The sequence below is a fragment of the Oncorhynchus keta genome, chromosome 28, assembly GCF_023373465.1.
Source record: "Oncorhynchus keta strain PuntledgeMale-10-30-2019 chromosome 28, Oket_V2, whole genome shotgun sequence".
Lineage (NCBI taxonomy): Eukaryota > Metazoa > Chordata > Actinopteri > Salmoniformes > Salmonidae > Oncorhynchus > Oncorhynchus keta.
This window is the reverse complement of record NC_068448.1, coordinates 43,743,357-43,767,558: the sequence shown is the minus strand read 5'-3', so window position 1 is coordinate 43,767,558 and position 24,202 is coordinate 43,743,357. Positions and strand designations below refer to the sequence as shown.

At 42.0% G+C, this 24,202-nt stretch overlaps 3 protein-coding genes across 7 annotated transcripts; 2 read left to right on the top strand and 1 right to left on the bottom strand.

The window, feature by feature from the left end:
- Positions 1 to 5,144: 5,144 nt before the first annotated feature.
- Positions 5,145 to 9,310, top strand: adtrp1 (androgen dependent TFPI regulating protein 1). Of its 2 annotated transcripts, none has more exons than XM_035741315.2 (6): positions 5,145 to 5,284; positions 6,039 to 6,188; positions 6,330 to 6,431; positions 7,174 to 7,289; positions 7,472 to 7,644; positions 8,551 to 9,310. In XM_035741315.2, the coding sequence occupies exons 1-6, from the start codon at positions 5,249 to 5,251 to the stop codon at positions 8,574 to 8,576; spliced, it is 603 nt and encodes a 200-aa protein (XP_035597208.1). In that variant the 5' UTR covers positions 5,145 to 5,248; the 3' UTR covers positions 8,577 to 9,310. The 2 variants fall into 2 exon arrangements, with proteins under 2 accessions (XP_035597208.1, XP_035597206.1); XM_035741313.2 differs by lacking the exon at positions 5,145 to 5,284 and adding an exon at positions 5,340 to 5,782.
- Positions 9,311 to 13,286: 3,976 nt separating this feature from the next.
- On the top strand, positions 13,287 to 19,231 carry ptpdc1b (protein tyrosine phosphatase domain containing 1b). Its single transcript, XM_052484229.1, has 9 exons — positions 13,287 to 13,385; positions 14,118 to 14,283; positions 14,377 to 14,457; positions 14,561 to 14,682; positions 14,782 to 14,919; positions 15,019 to 16,052; positions 16,337 to 16,531; positions 18,699 to 18,809; positions 18,909 to 19,231. Exons 1-9 carry the CDS (start codon positions 13,376 to 13,378, stop codon positions 19,041 to 19,043), a joined length of 1,992 nt encoding a protein of 663 aa, XP_052340189.1. The 5' UTR covers positions 13,287 to 13,375; the 3' UTR covers positions 19,044 to 19,231.
- Positions 14,450 to 24,040, bottom strand: fbxw12 (F-box and WD repeat domain containing 12). Of its 4 annotated transcripts, XR_004820981.1 has the most exons (12): positions 23,844 to 24,040; positions 23,560 to 23,597; positions 21,939 to 22,108; positions 21,716 to 21,840; positions 21,296 to 21,502; positions 21,029 to 21,193; positions 20,688 to 20,913; positions 20,332 to 20,513; positions 19,909 to 20,039; positions 19,659 to 19,788; positions 15,039 to 16,001; positions 14,450 to 14,906 (listed from the first exon to the last, which is right to left on the bottom strand). XR_004820981.1 is itself a non-coding variant. In XM_035741310.1 (11 exons), exons 1-10 carry the CDS (start codon positions 23,937 to 23,939, stop codon positions 19,689 to 19,691), a joined length of 1,440 nt encoding a protein of 479 aa, XP_035597203.1. In that variant the 5' UTR covers positions 23,940 to 24,040; the 3' UTR covers positions 14,450 to 16,001; positions 19,659 to 19,688. The 4 variants fall into 4 exon arrangements, 3 of the variants coding, with proteins under 3 accessions (XP_035597203.1, XP_035597205.1, XP_052339090.1); XM_035741310.1 differs by having other exon boundaries at positions 14,450 to 16,001; XM_035741312.1 differs by lacking the exon at positions 15,039 to 16,001.
- Positions 24,041 to 24,202: the final 162 nt, after the last annotated feature.

Genomic DNA, 24,202 nt, shown 5'->3' with positions numbered 1-24,202 from the left:
TGTGAGGCTGATGCAGTGCCCAGACGAGATGAGAGCAATCTTCTACAGAGTTAAGGTCAAATATCTCGGATTATATCTTGATTTCAATGTTAAACAAATTTGAAGATTTACATTTTTTTGGCTTACTAATTGAGCTGCTTTTCTTGGGCTCTCGAGTAGCGCAGCAGTCTAAGGCGTCACTACAGACCCTGGTTTGATTCCACGAGCAGCCGTGATTTTATTTTACTAGGCAAGTCAGTTAAGAAAGTCTTATTTCCAATGACGGCCTAAGAAGAGTGGGTTAACTGCTTTGTTCAGGGGCAGAACGACAGATGTTTACCTTGTCAGCTCAGAGATTCGATCCTGCAACCTTTCGGTTACTAGTCCACTAGGCTACCTGCCTCCCCGGAGTCCCATAGGGCAGCGCACAATTGGCCCAGCGTCGTCCGGGTTGGCCGTCATTGTAAATAAGAATTTTAACTGACTTGCCTAGTAAAATAAAAAAAAATCCTGAAATTATCTATCAAATGAAGCTAGGTAGTTGTTGCTCTAATTCAATGTTCATGAAATTAAACAGCCACAACATCATAATCAAGTAGTCAAGCATCTGCAGACCAGCCTATAGAACAATAACAACGCGCTCGCTAGTTATTGTTTTACATTGACATTTTAGTCATTTAGTAAAGTGCCTTGCTAAAGGGCACATCATATTTTTCCCCTAGTCAGCTCAGGGATGAACTAGATTTGTATTATATTCCATAGTTTTTAATCTAATTGCACTGTGTTGCTATCTGTCTCATGCTATACAGTTAATTCGCATGACGATTGAATTCTGTTGAATTGTCAAGTGGACTAAACTCGTTAAAATAACTGTGCCTCTTTCAGATCTGCCAAACACAACTCTGTCTCTGACAGATTCTCCCTGTGCTGACCACCGATGGATCTTACACATGAGAGCTGCCGTTGATGGACTCCTGGTCAAGCAACACAGGGAGAAATACATCCTGAAGCGGGTGGATGGGACATACAGGTCTACCACCAGTGTCATGACTGTGTCATTAGCTGCCACAGCTAAACTAATTTACTCATGTTTATTGCACCATATAGTATGTTTTTTTTTTTTAATCCATACAAGATCTAGGGCAACTGTGCCTCAGAGTGGTTGGCTAAGCTCCTTCCTGGTTGGCCCTGTCCGTTGAACAGCACCAGTGTCTCACAACCCCTCTGTCTCAGTCACCAGTAATTATGCTGCAATAGTTTGTGCCGGGGGCTAGGGTCATCTTTTCTTATCTGGTGTACTGTGTGTTTTTAGGCATACTCTCACTAATCCCCCTTCAACACATCATAGCAACATGCTTGACTGAAAATCTTTAAACATGTATATAGACTTCAGTGGAGGCTGTTGAGGGGAAGACGGCTCATAATAATGGCTGGAATGGAGTCAATGGAATGGTATCAAATGTGATCCATGTGGTTGATACCATTCCGTTGAATCCATTACTGTGAGCCATCCTCCCCTCAGCAGCCTCCACTGACAGACTTTATGGAGGTGATGCTGTTGCACATCAAATTTCATGTTATGCCAATATGTCAAAGTTCTCAATTAGGAAGATGATGTTCAGAATAACATGTTCATGACTGCTGATGTTCACAGGACTCTCCAATGCTATGTTGAACGAGCACCACAGATGAAAACAGATAGCTTCTCTCTACCACACCTTCACCAAGTCATCCAATTTTTTGCTTAATTTTCTAAAATAAATACAGAATTTAATTTTGTTTCTAATAGTTTTTTATGCAAGATGTGAGTTAATTTAGCAGGTCTATAATGTATTGTTTTAGAATGTTATTAAATATATACTCAGTCACAAGTCATTGCCTTTTTAAATATTTGCTACTTTGTAGATGCTGAAACAGTCATTAGTTTTGGGCTAAGACTATGATCTGTAAATTGTCTACAACACTTTTTAAAAAGTTGAGTGAAATGATTTGTTTTGCTACTGTCTGGTAAGGAAGTGGGCAATATGTAATCAGTTTATGGATGTATAAATGGAGGGCATCTGTAAAAGACGTGGACAAAGCCAGGGAATAAGCAGGTACAGTGCCTTGCGAAAGTATTCGGCCCCCTTGAACTTTGCGACCTTTTGCCACATTTCAGGCTTCAAACATAAAGATATAAAACTGTATTTTTTTGTGAAGAATCAACAACAAGTGGGACACAATCATGAAGTGGAATGACATTTATTGGATATTTCAAACTTTTTTAACAAATCAAAAACTGAAAGATTGGGCGTGCAAAATTATTCAGCCCCTTTACTTTCAGTGCAGCAAACCCTCTCCAGAAGTTCAGTGAGGATCTCTGAATGATCCAATGTTGACCTAAATGACTAATGATGATAAATACAATCCACCTGTGTGGAATCAAGTCTCCGTATAAATGCACCTGCACTGTGATAGTCTCAGAGGTCCGTTAAAAGCGCAGAGAGCATCATGAAGAACAAGGAACACACCAGGCAGGTCCGAGATAGTGTTGTGAAGAAGTTTAAAGCCGGATTTGGATACAAAAAGATTTCCCAAGCTTTAAACATCCCAAGGAGCACTCTGCAAGCGATAATTTTGAAATGGAAGGAGTATCAGACCACTGCAAATCTACCAAGACCTGGCCGTCCCTCTAAACTTTCAGCTCATACAAGGAGAAGACTGATCAGAGATGCAGCCAAGAGGCACATGATCACTCTGGATGAACTGCAGAGATCTACAGCTGAGGTGTGAGACTCTGTCCATAGGACAAAAATCAGTCGTATATTGCACAAATCTGACCTTTATGGAAGAGTGGCAAGAAGAAAGCGATTTCTTAGAGATATCCATAAAAAGTGTCGTTTAAAGTTTGCCACAAGCCACCTGGGAGACACACCAAACATGTGGAAGAAGGTGCTCTGGTCAGATGAAACCAAAATTTAACTTTTTGGCAACAATGCAAAACGTTATGTTTGGCGTAAAAGCAACACAGCTCATCACCCTGAACACACCATCCCCACTGTCAAACATGGTGGTGGCAGCATCATGGTTTGGGCCTGCTTTTCTTCAGCAGGGACAGGGAAGATGGTTAAAATTGATGGGAAGATGGATGGAGCCAAATACAGGACCATTCTGGAAGAAAACCTGATGGAGTCTGCAAAAGACCTGAGACTGGGACGGAGATTTGTCTTCCAACAAGACAATGATCCAAAACATAAAGCAAAATCTACAATGGAATGGTTAAAAAATAAACATATCCAGGTGTTAGAATGGCCAAGTCAAAGTCCAGACCTGAATCCAATCGAGAATCTGTGGAAAGAACTGAAAACTGCTGTTCACAAATGCTCACCATCCAACCTCACAGAGCTCGAGCTGTTTTGCAAGGAGGAATGGGAAAAAAATTCAGTCTCTCGATGTGCAAAACTGAGAGACATACCCCAAGCGACTTACAGCTGTAATCGCAGCAAAAGGTGGCGCTACAAAGTAATAACTTAAGGGGGCTGAATAATTTTGCACGCCCAATTTTTCAGTTTTTGATTTGTTAAAAAAGTTTGAAATATCCAATAAATGTCGTTCCACTTCATGATTGTGTCCCACTTGTTGTTGATTCTTCACAAAAAAATACAGTTTTATATCTTTATGTTTGAAGCCTGAAATGTGGCAAAAGGTCGCAAAGTTCAAGGGGGCCGAATACTTTCGCAAGGCACTGTAAATGTAGAGGCTGTCAATGACAAACGATGCAGAGAAATAACTTTACTTAGGATAACAGATATTAGATACGTTTGTGTGTGTATATATATATATATAGTGTATGTAGACACCCCTTGAAATTAGTGGTTTTGGCTATTTCAGCCACACCTGTTGCTGACAGGTGTATAAAATTGAGCGCAAAGACATGCAATTTCCATAGACAAACATTGGCAGTAGAATGGCCTTACTGAATAGCTGTGACTTTCAACATGGCACTGTCATAGGATGACACCTTTCCAACAAGTCAGTTTGTAAAATGTCTGCCCTGCTAGAGCTGCCCTAGTCAACTGTAAGTGCTGTTATTGTGAAGTGGAAACGTCTAGGATCAACAACGGCTTAGTCATGAAGTGGTAGGACACAAGCTCACATAACGGGACTGCCGAGTGCTGAAGCGAGAAAAAAATGGTTTGTCCTCGCTTGCAACACTTACTACCAAGTGCCAAACTGCCTCTGGAAGCAATGTCAGCACAAGAACTGTTCGTCGGGAGCTTCATGAAATGAGCTTCCATGGCCGAGCAGCCGCACACAAGCTCTAGATCGCCGCCATTGGATTCTGGAGCAGTGTGAATTCATTCTCTGGAGTGATGAATCACTCTTCACCATCTGGCAGTTGGATGAATGTGGGTTTGGCAGATACCAGGAGAACGCTACCTGTCAGAATGCACAGTTCCAACTGTAAAGTTAGGTGGATCGGGAATAATGGTCTGGGGCTGTTTATCATGGTTCATGCTAGGTCCCTTAGTTCCAGTGATGGGAAATCTTAATGCTACAGCATAAAATGACATTCAAGACGATTCTGTGCTTCCAACTTTGTGGCTCCTGTTTCAACATGACAATGCCCACGTGTACAAGCCAGGTCCATACAGAAATGGTTTGTCGAGATCGGTGTAGAACTTTACTGGCCAGCACAGAGCCCTGACCTCAACCCTATCAAACAACTTTGGTATGAATTGGAATGCCAACTGCGAGCCGAGCCTAATCGCCCAACATCAGTGCCAGGCCTAACTGGCTGAATTGAAGCAAGTCCCCGCAGCAATGTTGGTTATAGCAGCAAAGTCCGTGACTTTGGAATGAGAAATTCGACAAGCAGGAGTCCACATACTTTTGGTCATGTAGCGTATATGTTAGCTGGGCGTGGCTAACTAGCTATTTTCAAAACAATGGACCAACTTGAGCAATGAGATCCCAGCTTGCTACTATAGATAGCATAGTCTAACCAAATATAAACCTTTTAGAAAACAATTTTGTAAAATACTGTTAGCTTCAACTAACATAACAAGTACATAGACCTATTTCCCTGTAAAACAACGTTAGATCCAGTCTATGATATTAGCCAGAAGGCTCTGATGCAACTATGTTGAAACACTCGTTTTAAAAAATGGCTAAAATGTTTTCCAGAAGCGTATTGCTGTAGGTTTTAAATCATGTGAATGTAATTTAGCAATTTTAACGAAATCTCCTGTTGGCTACCTGACATCGCACCCGAAACGGCTTCCCCTGTATGAAGAGCGGTTGGAGCGTGGAATGTGCATTGAGGGTAGTGCGTCCTTCTCTTTAGTCCTTATAATTCGAACGATTGCTCAGAAAACAAGGTGATTTAATCGGCGTATGCCTTGCGATTACTAAAATAAGCAGAACGATTGCTCAGAAAACCAGGTATTTTAATCGGCGTATGCCTTGCGATTACTAAAATAAGCAGAGTAAGGTGTTTACATGGCTAATTACATACTCGGCCTTTAATATCGAGTGTTTTGTGAATCGTTTCATGAACATTGTGCAGTACTGTACTCGGCCTCTAGGACGTGCCATTGATTCACATTAGGTCCGTAGGCGCACACTGCGTCCATACGGAGACTCAGGAGCTGTCAAAATGGCTACGACTATGTCATGGGCATCATATCTCCTTATTCATTTAGTAATATTTTCATGGTATATCTTTACGTTATCGGCGAATTGCTCATTGAAAAGCACAGAGGTACATCCAGGAGCCAAAACATTTGGAGGCCGCTGGAAATATCTGACTTTCCTCAATCTGGTAAATGTGCTTGGTTGTTGACATCGAGGGCGACGCAAACGAAATGTCATTGGAATGAATGGGACATGTACAGTAGTAGGCAAAAAACGACAGCGTATGTTAGAAATCGGTTCCACATCCTCGTCTGCATTTACATCCCTTTTGATCTTCCTGTGGCTTCAAGACATGTTAGACAATGATTAATTCACTGCTTTATTTGTATAGCTAGCCATAGTGTTCAGAGTGGCCTAACCATCACTGAATCATTATTCCACAGGTTTTGCAGACCGTATTCTTCGGACTCGTTGTTTTGATTGACATCATCCACCTGATATTGCCATCCAAAAGTTTGAAGTGTGGTGTACCGCTCCTCCTAGTGAAATTAAGAGATACCATTTTCACTATTTTGGCGTTTCCTATTGGGACAGTAAGTGCCTTTCCCCCCCCCCCCCTTTTTTCTACATGTTATGTATTTATATTTTCTGTTCGCGCATAAGCTACCTTTATTACTGATAACTTGCTTTGTATTGGACAAAATATAACCCCTTTCCTCTTCTGTTCTCCCCAGTTTGTGTTCTTGTCCTTCTGGTCGATATATCACTATGACAGAGAGATGGTCTATCCTAAGTTTCTAGATGATATTATTCCTAGCTGGCTGAACCATGCTCTGGTAAGCACACAATCATTTGCACGTGCTGGACTTTGTACTAAAGTGATCCCAATGTATTCATTTAAAGCTGGGGCTTCATCCAATTGGCAGTGCTGCTCAGCCTGGCTTTGTATCACATTGCTCCTGCTAGAAATTTCTTGCTAGAAATTCAAGGGAAGAGATTTTTTTTTTATAGGATCATACTCAGATTCACATAGCTTTGTCTCCTATGATCATTATATTATGGTTGCATTGTAAATTAATTTATGTAGCTAGTCACACAGCAATTTGGTGTTCCCAATATTTTAACCAACTGAGCCCAATTTAGTTACATTAGTAATCTGTCAGTGCATAATGGACACTCTTCTCACACTTTCTGGCCTCTTTCTCTACTACACCTATACAGTACATACTTAGCCAGTTTTACAAGTTGACAGTAGAATACTTTGTCAGAACTGGTTTTAACCAGTTGCGAGCTGTAAAACAGTCTAGCAGACACCCTCTGTAGATGTTTCACAACAACGATTACACAATAGCCGGACCTATTTCTCAATTTCTCCAGTCTATCTCATTGTTTCTCAATCTGTTCCAGGAGGTGCATTGGTTTTGTTCTGGCCCAACACTAACATGTCATACCCTTGTTTATGTGGCCACAATGCATTAACACGTGCAATGGTCTACACATTTGTTACACATGGGGCTACGATGATAGGGTTGTTTTATGTCATTCTTCAATTGTCATGTCTTTTCCCTCTGTTTGCAGCACACTATCATCCTGCCCCTGGCTCTGCTGCAGATGTATATTCAGCCTCATCGATATGGCAGCAAGATGAGAGGCATCCTAGGTCTGGCCTTCTTTTCTGCTGTATATCTGGGATGGTAAGCAGAATTCAATCAATCATATTGTTAAGTTGTTGTGGCTTGATTAAACATTTTCCGTTTCTTCAAGTCTTCTTTGTCTCGCTCGCTCACTCCTCCCCTCTCCTTTCCTTGACTGAATGTTATGATACTTTGACAACATTTAGAAAATCTCCTAGAACAATCCTCCATCCCCATCATAGGGTTCTGTGGGTGCACCATGCGGCTGGTATCTGGGTCTACCCCATCATGGAGCGCCTGAGTCCCGTGGGCCTGGTTATATTCCTGGGGGTGGCTTGCATCACCCTGGCCCCCCTCTACCTGCTGGGGGAGAAACTCAACCACAAAATCTGGAGGAGCACTGCGGGATCTGCAGGTGGGACCGCTCTCATACTTTATGACAGGGAATAACCGCACACCGTTTAGATGCCCCCACCATTTTAAAGTAGCAGTGTCTCTCTTCTAGAGTGCCACAAGGCTTATGAATTTGATTTGGCAGTTTGTCAGAGAAGTTTACCTTTGGTGTTAAGACATGGTTATGGGTGTGTTATTACTTTTATAAAATGGGTTACCAGCATTAAAAAGCAATATTCTTTCCCAAACCATACATTTTTCAACTAAATGTGATGCTACATTCACTAACACTGGTTGTCAAGTGCAATTTTAGGCGTTCTCTAGTCGTTAGTTATTCATATTGACTGACATGTCAAGGAAAACCACCCAGAACTTTGCAGGTTGCTATGGCAAACAAAATAAATTGTTGCTCTGTCTTTCCCCCTTGCTAGCTAGCCATCTACACAGTTAACACCATCACTTTAGGCTGAAGTTGTAAAGATGGGCAAACTAGCTGCGTTTTGTTTGACCTGTTTTTTGATTGACATTACTTTGTATCTATAAAAAATCATGCTGATTCATGATTTTGACTGGTTGAGAAAAGCTGCCTGTCTGACTTGTCCCGACTCGTCCATTATTATAGGATACAATGGAGATCGACTTTTAATATTGCAACAATGCTACAAATGTTGGAGACAATGTCTAGTTACTTTTTACAGTGGAGATCAAGTTTATGAATTGCATGGGAGTGCAGATGACGATGGATCTGTCAAAGTAGTAGCAGTGCATTGCTAAGTAACGACAAACAATGGCACTTTTTATGAATGTACTGGGCATGTGTATGTTTTCTATATCATGGGCAGGATAGACTCTAACACTGAGAATTCCAAACCAACCTTTGAATAATTGTTAATGAACTACTACTACTCTCTTTCGCTCTCTTTAAAAGGACCTCAGAAGAAAAAGAAGAAGTAAGAATGTGCTGGCATGAGTGCCACAGAGGGGACCAGAGAGGCCTATTTGATGATATCACAAGAGGACAGACAGACATGACACAGCACCCCCAGCACTGATTACCTCAACCAGAAGAGACTGGTGGATCTCTTGTTGGAGGTAGAAGTTGCCCCAAACCACAGATCTAGAATCAGATTACCTTATCCTCAGTCCTCATTTTAACCATTAAGATGAAAAAAAGTATATTATTCTGATCCTATATCAGCAGTTAGAGGCAACCTGTGCCTGCTCTGTATCGCTCAGGCAGATCTCAGGCAGTGGGCATAATGTGCTTCTGTGGTCAAGCCAAATAATTTTAAGATTAAATTCAATACTTAGACTTAATTTACTCCACAAGGAGATATTGTGCTACTTGTCACAGTGAGATAACAGCTCAATATAAAACTTAATATTAAGTTGATCCTTATTGGTTGTGTTAACCCAATTGTTCTCTCACCATCCGTAAAGTAGACTTGCACTGACAGTAGAATAAAACTTTAGTATATGCAACTCTAGTGATCTCTCTCATTTTGTGATGCTATTTCCTTTATCATGATACTGTTTCACTTGATACTGTTGGTTGTGAAAGGGACAGTCCCTTATGTGCACTTGCTAGCTTACCCTTTGAATTCATGCGTATATGCTCACTTTTAGAACACAAGTCCTTATGTAATTTTGAGAGAAATAAGATGAAGACAATTAAAAGATTTGAAATATACAAATTGATGTCACTCCCTTTTTATTGGGTGAAATATTCAACACATTGCAATCTGAGCTGCTTAATGACCAAGGTGAGGATTCATTATATTATACCGCGCTGGAATCTTTGTAGCCAGGTGATGGAGCCATCAGGTCAACATTTTCTCCTCTACAGGCAACCAGTGTAAACCTTGTCTATGGCAAATATCCCCACTCCTAGGGTATCATGGAGCTACTACCATTTTGTTTTAAGTAAGTACAGCCTTGTTCACACTGCAGGCCTTAATGCTCATCAGTTTTGTTTTTCAAATCTGTTTTGGACTACTGACTGTCCAAACAGCAAGTTGCAAGTGACCAAATCATATTTCTGTGTGTAACAGTATACTTTTTAAACCGTCCCCTCGCCCATACCAGGGACCTTCTGCACACATCAACAACAGTCATCCACAAAGCATTGTTGTTACCCATCGCTCCACAAGAGCCGCGGCCCTTGCAGAGCAAGGGGAATTACTACTTCAAGGTCTCAGAGCAAGTGACGTAACCGATTGAAACGCTATTTAGCGCACACCGCTAACTAAGCTAGCCGTTTCACATCCGTTACATGTGTTCAGACAGCAGTCATTTGCTGACATGGCTACGCTAGTTGTAACGACGGGTGTGTGCGCAGTGTTGTAGGCTGATTGGTGGTGGTGCACATCCTTTCGATCACTCAGAAGTTATGTAGCAAGCGAAGGAGACAACAATGCCTGACGTTTTCCAGTTGCATAGAATTTTCTAAATCATAGTGTAAGAACACTTTCAAAGGATAAGATGATCCCAATGTTCAAATAAATCCTGTTTGGCTAGCCACAGCAGTCAACTAGTGAGCTACGTAGCTGTTTTAGCTTTTCTAGCACATTCACTCATTTGTTTGCAAACAAATAACAAGCTAGTTAGCTACCACATGTTATTGTAAAACTGTGAACCGTGTAGCTAGCAAGATACACCAAATAACAGTCTGAAAACCACTTGAGGGCAAATAAATCAGATTTGACCCTTCAGACAAGTCACATGACCAGGAATCTGATTTCAAACCACCTACGAAGGTGGTTTGAAATGTGGCTTGAAATATCAGAGTCCATGTGATTTTTAGCTGTTCAGACTGAAGGAATAATAACAGATTCAAATCGGATATACAAATAAATAGGATGAGTCACTTCAAACTGCCAATGTGAACATGGCTTTTAGTAGTCTTCTCTGAGCCAGACTGGCCCATAGGAAAGGATCCTGTTTATGTAACGCTAGGCAGCTTGATGTACAAGTTTACCACCTGGACATGGAGCTAGTGTGTCGCAGGGCCTTAATGGGGCATCATTTTGATAATCTTTGGTATGACTCAACCGGGGATTGATTCCCCATCCATCTAAGGGTGGACACTAACCATGAGGTGACTAAACTGGTATTACCATTTTGTTTACCTATCAAAACAGGTCTATATGAAGTGTCTAGCGGTGGGGACTATAAGTTGTTTATAGATGTTCATTTAGTTAGTGTCTATCCCTGGGCAGCTGTGATCTCACTCAATCAGGCCAGGGTAATCTTCTCAACAGCATTCTCTCACCCAGAGGTCATGTATCACCCTCTTTATGTAAGACTGTAAGACTCCTACACAATTAGATATCTGTACAAAAGAGTGTACAACTAAGCAGAAAAGTAGTGGTATTTGGTCACACTTTAAATGAGGTGACGTGTAATGGCACAGACCTGCACAATGGTGCATTGTGTCCCCAGAGGATCCAACAAGACTGAAATACTAAGCTTAGATATTAACTAAGATCCTTCTCATCAATTGAGCCCCCTGATCCTGTCACACATTCATGAATCATCTGTTGTGAAAGCCATTGCTGGCAACACGTTCTACCATACCAGAAGGTTCTACTTTACCAGAGGAACCTCAAGGAAACCTGAGGTAACACTTTCTCTTCCAATTAAGGAGACCCAATTACCATTAATTGTGGAGCCGTTAAAGAGTGGCCAAAGATAAATCAGCGTCATATCTTTTACTTCTTTCCTTCTTAGTGGATGTATACATAATCAGCTTTCACGTACCTCAGGTAATCCAATCAGGAGCTAACTTGACAGTGCTTCCTATGTCATTCAGGCTACTCTGCAGTATATGAGACTGGATGTCACAGTTAATGATAGCTGCTTCAGTTAGGTTATTATTCACATCAAACAAACAAATGTATTGTAACTTGAACATATATATATATATATATATATATATATATATATATATATATATATACAGTACAGCATAGCACCCTGAATGATTCCATGAGATTACAATTAATATTTTGGTATTGTAGTAGGGAGCATTTTACATACAACCTTTTCCATATAGTGGACAAGAGCAAAAAGAGACAGAACAATGGTCAATCAGTACTTTTATACCACCTGTTTGTATTTGAAATCAGTTGTTGATCAACCACAGACCAAATCAGAAGTAATACAACTATGATAGCCAATCAGATCAAACCAGCTAACATTCTCTAGGAAGGGGGTCACACCTTAGTGTGATGGCCTGAGAGGGAAATCTGAGTACAATACAGGTTTACTCTGAACAGAATACAGATGGCCACAGACATACAGCATATTAAACCTTACATATCCATATAGATGACATCAAAGTTCTCAGAATAACACTATTGTACCCATGTTTGGTATCTAACACACATTGCAGTAGTCAGTCCTCTGGATACTGTAAGGCAGAGAGGGATTTTGTCCTCTCAATGGGGAAAGGGATGACTGGCCCCTATAAAATAATCATTTGTATTGTTTGGGGAATTTATCCATTTGGACCGAGGTGAAATTGAATGTATTGATTTCTGATCACATGATATCCCTAGCTGATTGATCCGGAGCCAGTAATGAAATTTCAAACAAATAGTATCTCATTGTGGTTATCAACTGAAGGGAGTTCAAACAGATGGTCAGAGATGATCAGTAATTTTTGCTCTACTGTGAGGTGAAGTGGCCACGGGGGCCTTTGCCTCTTGAGCCTACTTTCTACAGCAATGAGATTAGTGGGTTAATCCGGAGGGAGGAGTCAGGAATGGATCTAGGTGCAGTGCATGTCTGATGAATAAGGAGTGAGAAGGAGCATCCAATGAGGTGTGTTACCATTCAGAGCCATGCTACAGATGAACCTACACCTCTGATGGTCCGCCTTTCTCTGACACCTCACAGTGGAGGCCAGGCCAGGGTTCTTTATTCCTATGGCTGAAGCAAAATGCCTGTTCCTGGTGAACATAAAGGATGAAGTGGATGGTGTTGTTGCCACAGCCCTAATTTACAAAAATAATCTGGACTGAATTAACTGAAGACCTGAGGTGGTGCAGGACTACCAAACCTGAGAAAGAAAGCATTTGAGGACATTGCTGTGTCAAGTGGTCCAACGTGGGAAAGTGGAGTAGTTTTATGTTGATGTCTGAAGATGCTGACGATCACTAGCTCCACAATCTTTCTGCTTCAGGTAAACGTGCTGAGGATACCTTATTGGGAGGTTGCTGTGTTCCAATTCCTAAATGGATTATTACATTATGGATTTTAATGGTTGATGTCACCTAGGTCATCATGGATTTTCATCTTTGACAGCTGACACTGCTCTCTGATTATGTTTGTACACTGTAAAAACACACACACATGTTTTTACAGTAAGTTACTGGCAGACAGTTATCTGTAAATTACTGTAAAAAAAAGTACAGTATGTTACCGTAAATTCCAAATAAACCTTGGTTTAAAAGTACATTACTGTAAAGAAGTGCTTTCTTTGGAATTTACAGTAACATACTGTACTTGTTTTTACAGTAACTTACAGGTAGGTAACTGCTTCCAGTATGTTTTTTACAATGTAGCCTCGTACACTGATCAATATAAGGACCTACCACACTATTTCACTATTATGAAATGTAAATTAGGTTTTATCTTAGACTAACGTGAGTGTGTGTCCCAAGGCACTGCCATGGCAGTGGAGGTCTGCTTGAGAATTCAGTCATACAACACTCCACCCTCAGACAAGCAGTGGAGTCCCCTACCCCCTCATGGAGTCAGGTATTGATATACTACATCATTACTAACATTTCTAACATAAAGGATCATATAGTACCGTTAACTAATATGATTTATCAATCTATTTGAAGAAAGTTTCAACAGGGTGTTGCGTTGCTATTTTTATTGTAATACTGTTAAGCCTGGTGGTGTGTGCCAGATGACAGATTAGCTTGCTGCTGAACACCTCATAGTTAAGCTTGACACTACTTCTTTACATTGGGAACACCTCATAGTTAAACTTGACACTACTTCTTTACAATGTGAACAGCTCAGTTAAACTTAACACTACTTCTTTATATTGGGAACACCTCATAGTTAAGCTTGACACTACTTCTTTACATTAGGAACATCTCATAGTTAAGCTTGACACAACTTCTTTACATCAGGCACATCTCTTAGTTAAGCTTGACACTACTTCTTTACATCAGGAACATCTCTTAGTTAAGCTTGACACCACTTCTTTACAATGTGCTAATCACAGATATTGTCACTCCAGTTTGTTTCTGTAAGAAGACACACTAGTGTACGCTTTATTACATTGATTGGGCTCCACTAGTCAAACTTACATGTATGGTAGTCCATTGAAGTATCATTTCTTTCCAGACTGCAACATAAAATATAATTCTGAATGTAAACTGCTGAGGTCAGCTGGTTGAAATGACAGAGGACATTGTTTCACAACACCCCTCCTGTCTCCTTTTAAACCCTCCAACCCTCCATGCGTACCCCCAGTCAGGACACCCCAGTCGAAGTACACGTTGGTGGGGGAGGCGATACGTCACGTCATCCCTGGAGCCACACAATGCTCCATAGGGTGTGGAGGTCAGAACTGCAAGTATGAGAACCCTGACCGCTGGAGCAAGGACAAGCAAGCCATCAAAGGCCTTTACTCCTCCTGGTAGGAATCAGAAAGGCTCTATAAAAATGTGTATGTTGAATGTAAGTGGATTATACCCGTAAGTTTAATGCAGAAACATGTCTTTCCTTTCAGGGTCACGGAAAGCCTTCTTGCCATGGCCAGACCATCTACTGTATTAATAGAAAAGTACAACATTATTGACCAATTTAAAAGGTAACACTATATTTTATTTCAGGGTTTGCTGTCACCATAAGTCAATTCAATGCTCCTAGTATAGATCAAATAAATGAATTGATGTGTTATTAATTGTGTGTAGATGTGGCCTGAAGACAGTGATAAACCTGCAGAGACCTGGGGAACACGCCAGCTGTGGTCCCAATGCACTGGAATCAGAGAGTGGATTCTCCTACCAACCTGAGGTCTTCATGGAGAACAACAGTAAGTCTATGACCATTCCTCTACAATGAGAAAAACTGAAGGGGGCCAATGCAAATTTACTGTGTTAATGGTTGAATAATGACTGTCCTTATATTCCAGTATATTTCTACAACTTTGGTTGGAATGACTATGGGGTGGCCTCCCTCGCATCCATCCTGGACATGGTGAAGGTCATGTCCTTTGCGATGCAGGAGGGGAAGATGGCTGTCCACTGTCATGCTGGTCTGGGAAGAACAGGTATAGGACAAAAAAAGTTGTATTATTAATCAAATGATTATTCTTTGTGGTCACATGACTGACCCTCTCGCTAATGGTTTTGCCACTGTCTTCCATCAGGTGTGTTGTTAGCGTGTTACCTGGTCTTCGCCACCAGGATGACCGCTGACCAGGCCATCGTGTTTGTACGTTCCAAACGACCCAACTCCATCCAGACCAGAGGTCAGCTGTATTGCGTGCGGGAGTTTGCCCAGTTCCTGGTCCCTGTCAGGAGTATTTTCCACTGCGCTGAGCCCAGGACTAACCCCATCACCCTGTCCCAGTTCCTGACCCGCCAGAGACACATGCTGCATGGCTATGAGCGCCGGGAGCTCAGGCACCTGCCCAAGATCATCCAGGTGATCTGCAAGCTGCTGCTGGACATCGCTGAGAACCGGCAGGTCATCGAGGAGGACATGCTGGACATCCATGACATGACGGCCGAGGAGGAGATGGAGTTTGAGCGCTATCGCGACTTTGGATTCACCAAGGGAAGCTTCGGGGGAGGCGGCCTCGGAGGGCAGCCCCGCTTACCGGGACCCCCAACCAAACCCCGGCATGCCAACGAACCGCCCCTGTTCTACCACCGCAAGAGCCTGAGCTACAGCGAGTCGGACCTGCGAAGGCTGGGCTCTGAGCTGAACCTGCCGACCCTACCTCTCTCCAACTCGCTGTCCGCTTGCAACATGTCTGTGGCCTGTTCTCCCTCCCTGAACTCCCTGCCTAGGACCCCGGCCACAGGCAGCCCCATGGGGCCCAGGCAAATAACCACCACCTACGGCACCCAAGATGGATCCCTCTGGGAGCAGAAGAGCCTCGCGGAGGGATCACCGCTCCTAAAGAAGACACAGAAAGCCTGCCAGCGCAGCGAGTCTGAGTGCAACCCCGAGAAGAAAGGGTATAGCAGCATGTTGTTTAGGTGGAAGGAGGAGCAGAGGGACAAGTTAGCGAACAATGGTGATGTGTCTCAGATAGAGGAGTCAGAGGTGCCCTTCATCACCATCCAGACAGAGTTGTCCAAGGAGGCCAGGCGGCTGCTGGTGGCCCAGGCCCTGGCTGTGGATCTGGAGCAGGATGGAGAGGAGGAGCACAGGGAGAGACTACAATCTTGGCAGGTACGAACTTCATGTTCTACACTATTGTTATTAAAATGCTGTATCTACCTTTTGGAATACTGTACATACAATATTATATATTGAAATAGTCTAGTGAGACGGTAGTAATAGAGTAGCATAGCACAATTGATGAATCCTGTTTACCTGAACAGTATCTGACAACTCCGTTTGTACATAAAGGAAACTTTCCATTTTTAATACTGGAGTGGCGTTAGATTGTTAGCTCTTCTACACCTGATGTGGGTTTTGGTGACACTGATTGTGTATTCTGTGCATTTTTGCAGTCAGAGTTGAACATGGGAGGGGCATGGGAGAGGCTGTGTACATTGGAGAAGGACCCGTTTGTGCTCTCTGGGCTGATGTGGACCTGGCTGGAGCAGCTGAAGGAGCCAGTCATCTCCATCAAGGATATACAGAATCTGGACCGTAACAACAGTGATCCTGCAAACCCAGAGGCTGTCTTCAAACCACTGGACCAGGTCAGCAGCACTTACTCTAGGCCATTACATTTACAGTACCAGTCAAAAGTTTGGACACATACTCATTAAAGGGTTTTTCTTTATTTATCTTTTCTACATTGTAGAATAATAGTAAATACATCAAAACTATGAAATAATACATATTGAATCATGTAGTAACCAAAAAATGTGTTAAACAAATCAAAATATATTTTAAATTTGAGATTTTTCAAAAAAACACCCTTTGCCTTGATGACAGCTTTGCACACTTTTGGCATTCTCTCAACCAGCTTCATGAGGTAGTCACCTGGAATGCATTTCAATTAACATGTGTGCCTTGGCAAAAGTTAATTTATGGAATTTCTTTCCTTCCTAATGCATTTATGCCAATCAGTTGTGTTGTGACAAGGTAGGAGTGGTATATAGAAGATAGCCCTATTTGATTAAAGACCAAGTCCATATTATGGCAAGAACAGCTCAAATAAGGAAAGAGAAATGACAGTCCATCATTACTTTAAGACATGAAGGTCAGTCAATACGGAACATTTCAAAAACCTTGAATGTTTCTTCAAGTGCTGTCGCAAAAACCATCAAGCTCTATGATGAAACTGGCTCTCATGAGGACCGCCACAGGAAAGGAAGACCCAGAGTTCTTTGCTGCAGAGGATACGTTCATTAGAGTTAACTGCACCTGAGATTGCAGCCCAAATAAATGCTACAGAGTTCAAGTAACAGATACATCTCAACATCAAATGTTCAGAGTAGACTGTGTGAATCAGGCCTTCATGGTCGAATTGCTGCAAAGAAACCACTACTAAAGGACACCAATTAGAAGAAGAGACTTGCTTAGGCCAAGAAACACAAGCAATGGACATTTGACCGTGGGAATCTGTCCTTTGTTCTGAGGAGTCCAAATTTGAGATTTTTGGTTCCAACCGCCGTGTCTTTGTGAGATGCACAGTAGGTGAACGGATGATCTCTGCATGTGTGGTTCCCACCCTGAAGCATGGAGGAGGTGTGATAGTGTGGGGATGCTTTGCTGGTGACACTGTCAATGATTTATTTAGAATTCAAGGCACAGTTAACCAGCATGGCTACCACAGCATTCTGCAGCGATACGCCATCCCATCTGGTTTGCGCTTAGTGGGACAATCATTTGTTTTTCAACAAGACAATGACCCAAAACACCTCCAGGCTGTATAAGGGCTATTTGACCAAGGAGGAGAGTGATGGAGTGCTGCATCAGAAGACCTGGACTCCACAGTCATCCGACCTCAACCCAATTGAGATGGTATGGGAAGTGTTGGACCGCAGAGTGAAGGAAAAGCAGCCAACAAGTGCTCAGCATATGTGGGAACTCCTTCAAGACTCTTGGAAAAGCATTCCTCATGAAGCTGGTTGAGAGAATGCCAAGAGTGTGCAAAGCTGTCATCAAGGCAAAGGGAGGCTACTTTGAAGAATCTAAAATATGAACTATTTTCATTTGTTTAACACTTTTTTGGTTACTACATGATTTCATACGGGTTATTTCATAGTTTGATGTCTTCACTATTATTATACAGTACATTGTAGAAAGTAGTACAAATAAAGAAAAACCCTAGAATGAGTAGGGGTGTCCAAACTTTGACTGGCACTGTACATTTGTCATTTAGCAGACACTTATCTAGAGTGACTTACAGTAGAGTTCATACATTTTCATATTTGTTCGTAATGGTCCCCCGTGAGAATCGAACCCACAACCCTGGCGTTGCAAGTGCCATGCTCTACCAACTGAGCCACACCAGGGCTTCTCACTCTGGACCCAATCATACTTTACATGACAGATTTACTACAGAAAACTTGGAATAGCGCCATACTGTATGCAATTAATTTCTACTGACGACTTCTGTTCAGTTAACCAACTCATTTGGGGTTGCAGTAGCCTAGAGGTTAGAGAGGCCGACCAGCAGCTGGAAGGTTGCTGGTACAAGCCTTGGGCTAGGCAACACAAAATGGGAATGGAACTGGCAGCCAAAAGGGTGCTGGTCTTTGATCCCATGTACGATCTCCTGCAAGGCACTTAATGCACACAGTTGCTCTTCATCCATGGATGTGTGTATCTGGGTGTGTTGTGAAAGGCAGAAGACACATTTTAGTTCTAACCAATGGACAATTAAAGTTGTATTCTATTCAACCACATCCCCTCCAGGCTCCCAGGGAGATGTTAGTGTGCATTCTGGACTGTATGGCTCATGTTCTCACAATTCCAGAGGAGGTGGAGGCTGCTTTCCTGGAGCGCACCATCAAGGCTTTCACAAAGGTAGAACACTAGATGATGTAGGGTTCTCCTTTTTAACCGCGGCACAGTTATTAAAAAAAAATATTCAATGGGTATCTCAACCATTCTGACTCTCCACAGATGGGAAAAGACTCAGCGGTGTATCCGGACATGACAGAGATCCTTAGGCTGGTCCTACACGACATGAGGTTTATAGCCATAGCGGAGGATGAGGTACCAGATATGGCGCCCATTCCTACTGTACTGATCCCATAAACCTTCTGTATTCTGTTCCAGACCATCCCTTGCTATACTAAAACATATTTTGTGCCTTCCTGCGCAGTTTGGATAGTATTTCACATACAATATTTTGTCATTAAGTATTATAAGAAAGTGTATTGTATATGAAATATGAAATATCACTTTCCAATGTTTACCTCTGTATTGTACAGTTAAAATGCAGACCCAAGAAAATGCAGTTTATTTGAGAGTTAAAAATAAATTGTCAGTTTGGTTTTGATAAGAAGATCAAGGGGCAGTATTTGTTACAGTATATGCCCTAAAGATTTAGGTTATATTGAAGATCCAACACAGGGATTTAAATACCTAAGCTCCACATAAAGCCAGCTAAGTGATTATAACCATTCATTCCTGTACAGAAATGTGTTATTGCACAAAAATAAAGTATCATGGCACAGCAAACTGCAATGTTTTTCCCCTTCATTACTTGCATGTTTTGCATAACATATAAACACATCCGCGATAACTCTTGATTACAATGTATATTCCATAAGCAGAGGGTTTGTAAAGGCAAGGCACAACATCAGTGATTAAACTACTCAGAAACATGCACAATTAATTGTTAGTGACTGATGCTAACTACTGTAGTACCTGCGAAGTCCTCCTAGAGGACAGTGTTGCTCAGGAGTTGAAAGAGTAGGCCTTCAGGACATCCTTCCCATCCACTGCTTCCACTGAAGCCACAATGGTTGAGTAGTCACAAACCACATAACTGAACCCTCTGACAACACAAGACATGAAATGTACATCAGTTCATTACTACATCATAACAATCCAACTTTAAATACAGAGACAGAATGTACCATTTGTTTCCTTGACAGACAGAAATGTCTTTCTGTACCTGGACATGGAGTGAGAGCCTCCCAATAAGTGGTATCGACTTTCCAGTGTGAGCCCTTTGTCTCTGTCAGTTTTCCACGTCAGCACTCTTAAGGACAGGTCCCGAGAAGCAGTGACTACACGGAAACTATCCTGAGAGAAAAGCCTCACTTTTAGGATAAATTTCATGGACAGCCTTCCCCCGAGCACCATATAACCATAAACGTCAATTCCCACACACTCTTACCACAAGGTCTATATCCCAAGGGATATTCTGCTAGGTAAGAGCCAAACTATTTAAAAAAGAAATCAAGGGGAATATATTATCTAGAACACTGCAGTTTTCCCCATACTATGTATAGCGCTTTGAACTCCAATATATAAATTCCAATGCGTAATTACTATTATCAGTAGTCCATACGCACAATAAGAGTGAAAAGCATACCACACAAATAGAGCAGATAGGTTCAGTATGGTCCTTGAAGCTACAGATGAGTTCTCCTTTCACAGTGTAGACCTTCAGCTCTCTGTGAGCAGCTACAACTAGAGTGCTGCTTCCCTTGCCTTCCAGAAGGATGTCCGAAGTCCTGCCCTCAAATACCAACTCAAATTTCTCCACCTGCTCAACTGAAATAGTAGAACATCTGTGAAAGTTAGGCCAAAGCTCCATTTCTAGCATAACCACAAAAATGAGTACAACTGGCACAAAATGGCACATGGGGACAAGCTTGCTAACGTAACAGGTAATGAATGATAATCTAAATAGATGAAGATATTAAACGTCTCAACTTGACACTTTACCCTGGATCTCTGTCTTGAATCTGGTCTTTTTTATGATGATGTCGAACACAGAGAGGACCTTGTTGTGATGCGTGTTTGAGTGTGAGTTGACCTTGCAGTGGACCGTGGCCAGTCTGGCTGGCTGGGAGGGCAGGAAGGCAGCAGCACTACAGCCTGAGACAGGCAGACACTGGCACAGAGGATCCTCCTCCTCAGAAGGACACGTCACACTCTGACTGGACAACACCTGCCATTCAAACAACACAATACACATTTGAACAACGATGAAATATTGCTACTTTTCAGGACTTCTGGGATCCACAATAATTATTATAGACAAACATGTCAATTGTTACAATTACCTTTGGACTCATATCCATATTCTCTGTAGTTCCAGCTAGAATCCATTTCTTGTCTGGCGATGCCAGCAGTAGGTTTACTTTGAATGTGTCACACACCACCAGAGTGGACAGCTTTGACAGTGAGGGGCTAGTCAGAGTATGGACAGAGCCTTGACTGGTCCCCACCTGGTGAAAAGGACATTTTTTATGTATTATGTCTGGTGATGCCAGGAAGTCAGATATTGATCTGGCAACCAACTAGACATGGTTGGCTGTTTGGGTACTCACTGAGAGAAAAGAGCTGCCTTCCATACTGTAGGGCAGTAAGGTGCACTGTGGGGATGCTGAGGAGTAGAAGGACATCTCCTGTCCACTCTGACCATCCCAGGCTTTGAGCAGCCCTGTGGAATCTGACGTGATGACCCCACCATGCCCACCGTCAGCTACCATCCCAGTCAGAGGACTCTGAACAGGGCTGCACCACAGCTGTACCCCCTGGTTAAAAGGGGAAAAGGAAACACAATTTCCTAAGTGCTAACTGCAAATCCTTCTTTGTGTAGACCAGTAGACCATATAATATGGCTACTGAAGTACGGGTGCTACACCTTGGTGGTGGGTAGGATGAGTAGCCAACATACAATGTAAAGCGCTCTGAAGCCTGGTAAATAAAGCTTCATAATAAGTATAAAAGGGTAGTATTGTTTTCACCTGCTGGACATCCCAGGCACGGACTGTACCATCTGAGGATGAACTGCAGACAGTAGGGTTGGAACTCCAGAAGTCAGGGAGCTGGGGAGAGTTCCCTGACAGGTACACACACCCAACCACCCTGCCTGGAAGATATAGATGTTGTAGACCATACAGCTATCTAAATACTGTTTCCATAGACAGTTCCATCCTTTCTAAAGAAAGAAAGAGGCTGTATGCTCACCTGTGTGTCCCCTCAAGCTTTTACAGGTGTAGTCCCCACCGGACCTGCCCTTGGTCATCTTCAGCTCCAGGTGAGAGCGACGCAGGAAGTAGCTCTTCCAAGCCTGCTTCCCATGTTCAGAGCCCAGCACCGCAATGTTACAGAAACCCCAACGCTGCAGACACATTTCTCTGCGGGATAGATTACTAGGCATTAATATACAGTTATTATTATTATATACATGTTATATAGAATATACAGTACCTTTGGAAAGTATTCAGAGCCCTTGACTTTTTGTTTCGTTACAGTCTTAGTCTAAAATGGATCAAATAAAATCTACAATCTACTAACAATACCCCATAATGACAAAGTAAAAACGTATTAGAATAATTAAAAAAACTGAAATACATTATTTACATAAGTATTCAGACCCTTAGCTATGAGACTCGAAATTGAGCTCAGGTGCATCCTGTTTCTATTGATCATCCTTGAGATGTTTCTACAACCTGTGGTAAATTCAATTGATTGGACATGATTTGGAAAGGCATACACCTGTCTATATAAGGTCACACAGTTAACAGTGCATCTCAGAGCAAGAACGAAGCCATGAGGTCGAAGGAATTGTCCGTAGACGTCCGAGATAGGATTGTGATGAGGCACAGATCTGGGGAAGGGTACCAAAACATTCCTGCAGCATTGAAGGTTCCCAAGAACACAATGGCCTCCATCATTCTTAAATGGATGGCCTTTATGGTAGAGTGCCAGACAAAAGCAATTCCTCACTAAAAGGCACATGACAGCACGCTTGGAGTTTGCCAGAAGTCACCTAAAGACTCTCAGACCATGAGAAACAAGATTCTCTGGTCTGATGAAACCAAGATTAAACTTTTTGGCCTTAATGCCAAGCATCACGTCTAGAGGAAACCTGGCACCATCCCTACAGTGAAGCATGGTGGTGACAGCATCATGCTGTGTGGATGTTTTTTTAGCAGCAGGGACTGGGAGACTAGTCAGGGTTGAGGCACAGATGAATGGAGAAAAGTACAGAGAGACCCTTGATTGAAAACCTGTTACATCGCATTCCGGACCTCAGACTGGGGAAAATGTTCACCTTCCAACAGGAAAACGAGCTGTTGGAAGCACACAGCCAAGTCAATGCAGGAGTGGCTTCGATACACATCTCTGAATGTCCTGGAATTGAACCCAATCGAGAGACACTTATGTAAATGTGATATTCCTGTTATAATAATAAAAAAACATTTGAAAACATTTCTAATAACCTGTTTTTGCTTTGTCATTATGGGATATTGTGTTTATATTGAGGGAGGAAAAACTATTTAATTCCATTTAAAATAAGGCTGTAACCTAACAAAATGTGGAAAAAGTAAAGGGGTATTTTTACTTTGAATACTTTCCCGAAGGCACTGTACTTCAAATATGATGCAGCTGACCACATTGTCAAAAACATGCCAAGAGACAATGATGAATAATCTATGCAAATGTATAGTGAATAAAGTATGCAAATGCCCACCCACACTCTCGCCCTCACCCATATCTAAACCAACCTCATACCCACCCAGTATATTATTCATTCTGACATGGGTAAGTAAAACTGATCAGTTGGTAAAACCCTCAAACTCACCGCCACAACCAAGGTGTTTCTGCTGCTTCTTGCCATTCCTAGATAAAAAGCCACAAGGTATCGGGTTGTTAATATAGGCTGTCACACCAGTCCAGTTATTAAAATAAATCTATCAACATATATATTGCAAACTAATAATAACATAATGTTTCAAAGTAAAGCAACCGCTTGACAAAATAACAATACGTGGAACACTATAACAGAAAATAGAGAATATATTCAGAACTGTTTAACATAACCAGATTTTATACCTCTACTTCCGCAAGTTTTTGTGACTCTCTTACCTTACAGACACTTGATGCTCGAATTAAGTCATCTTCTTTAAAAAAAGAGAAAATGTGAATTAGGCAATCATTAGTTAGGTAAGGATGATAATCCATTTCGACGTTTTACAGCTATGCTGTATTGCTGGCTGTGAGATAAGACTATCAGCGAAATAAAAATATTTTGTCCGCAATTTCTACATAGGCTACGGGGAGGCTGAAAGGACAAAACTCATTTCCGTTCTTTTTATTTTTTCAATACTACCAATACTTATTTGTCTGCAGATGGCGCTATTATAAAGCGTACAAACATCTCCAAAGCAGTAATGCAGAGGAGACACACTGGACACTTGATGAAGTAGCTTTCACAGCTAAGCAAA

Coding starts and splice junctions, on each gene's coding strand:
- adtrp1 (XM_035741313.2), top strand. CDS start 5,618: ATGGCTACGACTATGTCATGGGCATCATATCTCCTTATTCATTTAGTA. Junction 5,783..6,038: donor ATCTGACTTTCCTCAATCTG/GTAAATGTGCTT, acceptor ATTATTCCACAG/GTTTTGCAGACCGTATTCTT. Junction 7,290..7,471: donor TCTGCTGTATATCTGGGATG/GTAAGCAGAATT, acceptor TCCCCATCATAG/GGTTCTGTGGGTGCACCATG.
- ptpdc1b (XM_052484229.1), top strand. Junction 14,920..15,018: donor TGCTGGTCTGGGAAGAACAG/GTATAGGACAAA, acceptor GTCTTCCATCAG/GTGTGTTGTTAGCGTGTTAC. Junction 18,810..18,908: donor CCATCAAGGCTTTCACAAAG/GTAGAACACTAG, acceptor GACTCTCCACAG/ATGGGAAAAGACTCAGCGGT.
- fbxw12 (XM_035741310.1), bottom strand. CDS start 23,939: ATGGATTATCATCCTTACCTAACTAATGATTGCCTAATTCACATTTTC. Junction 20,514..20,687: donor ATTCAAGACAGAGATCCAGG/GTAAAGTGTCAA, acceptor CTACTATTTCAG/TTGAGCAGGTGGAGAAATTT. Junction 19,789..19,908: donor GGCTCTCACTCCATGTCCAG/GTACAGAAAGAC, acceptor TTGTGTTGTCAG/AGGGTTCAGTTATGTGGTTT.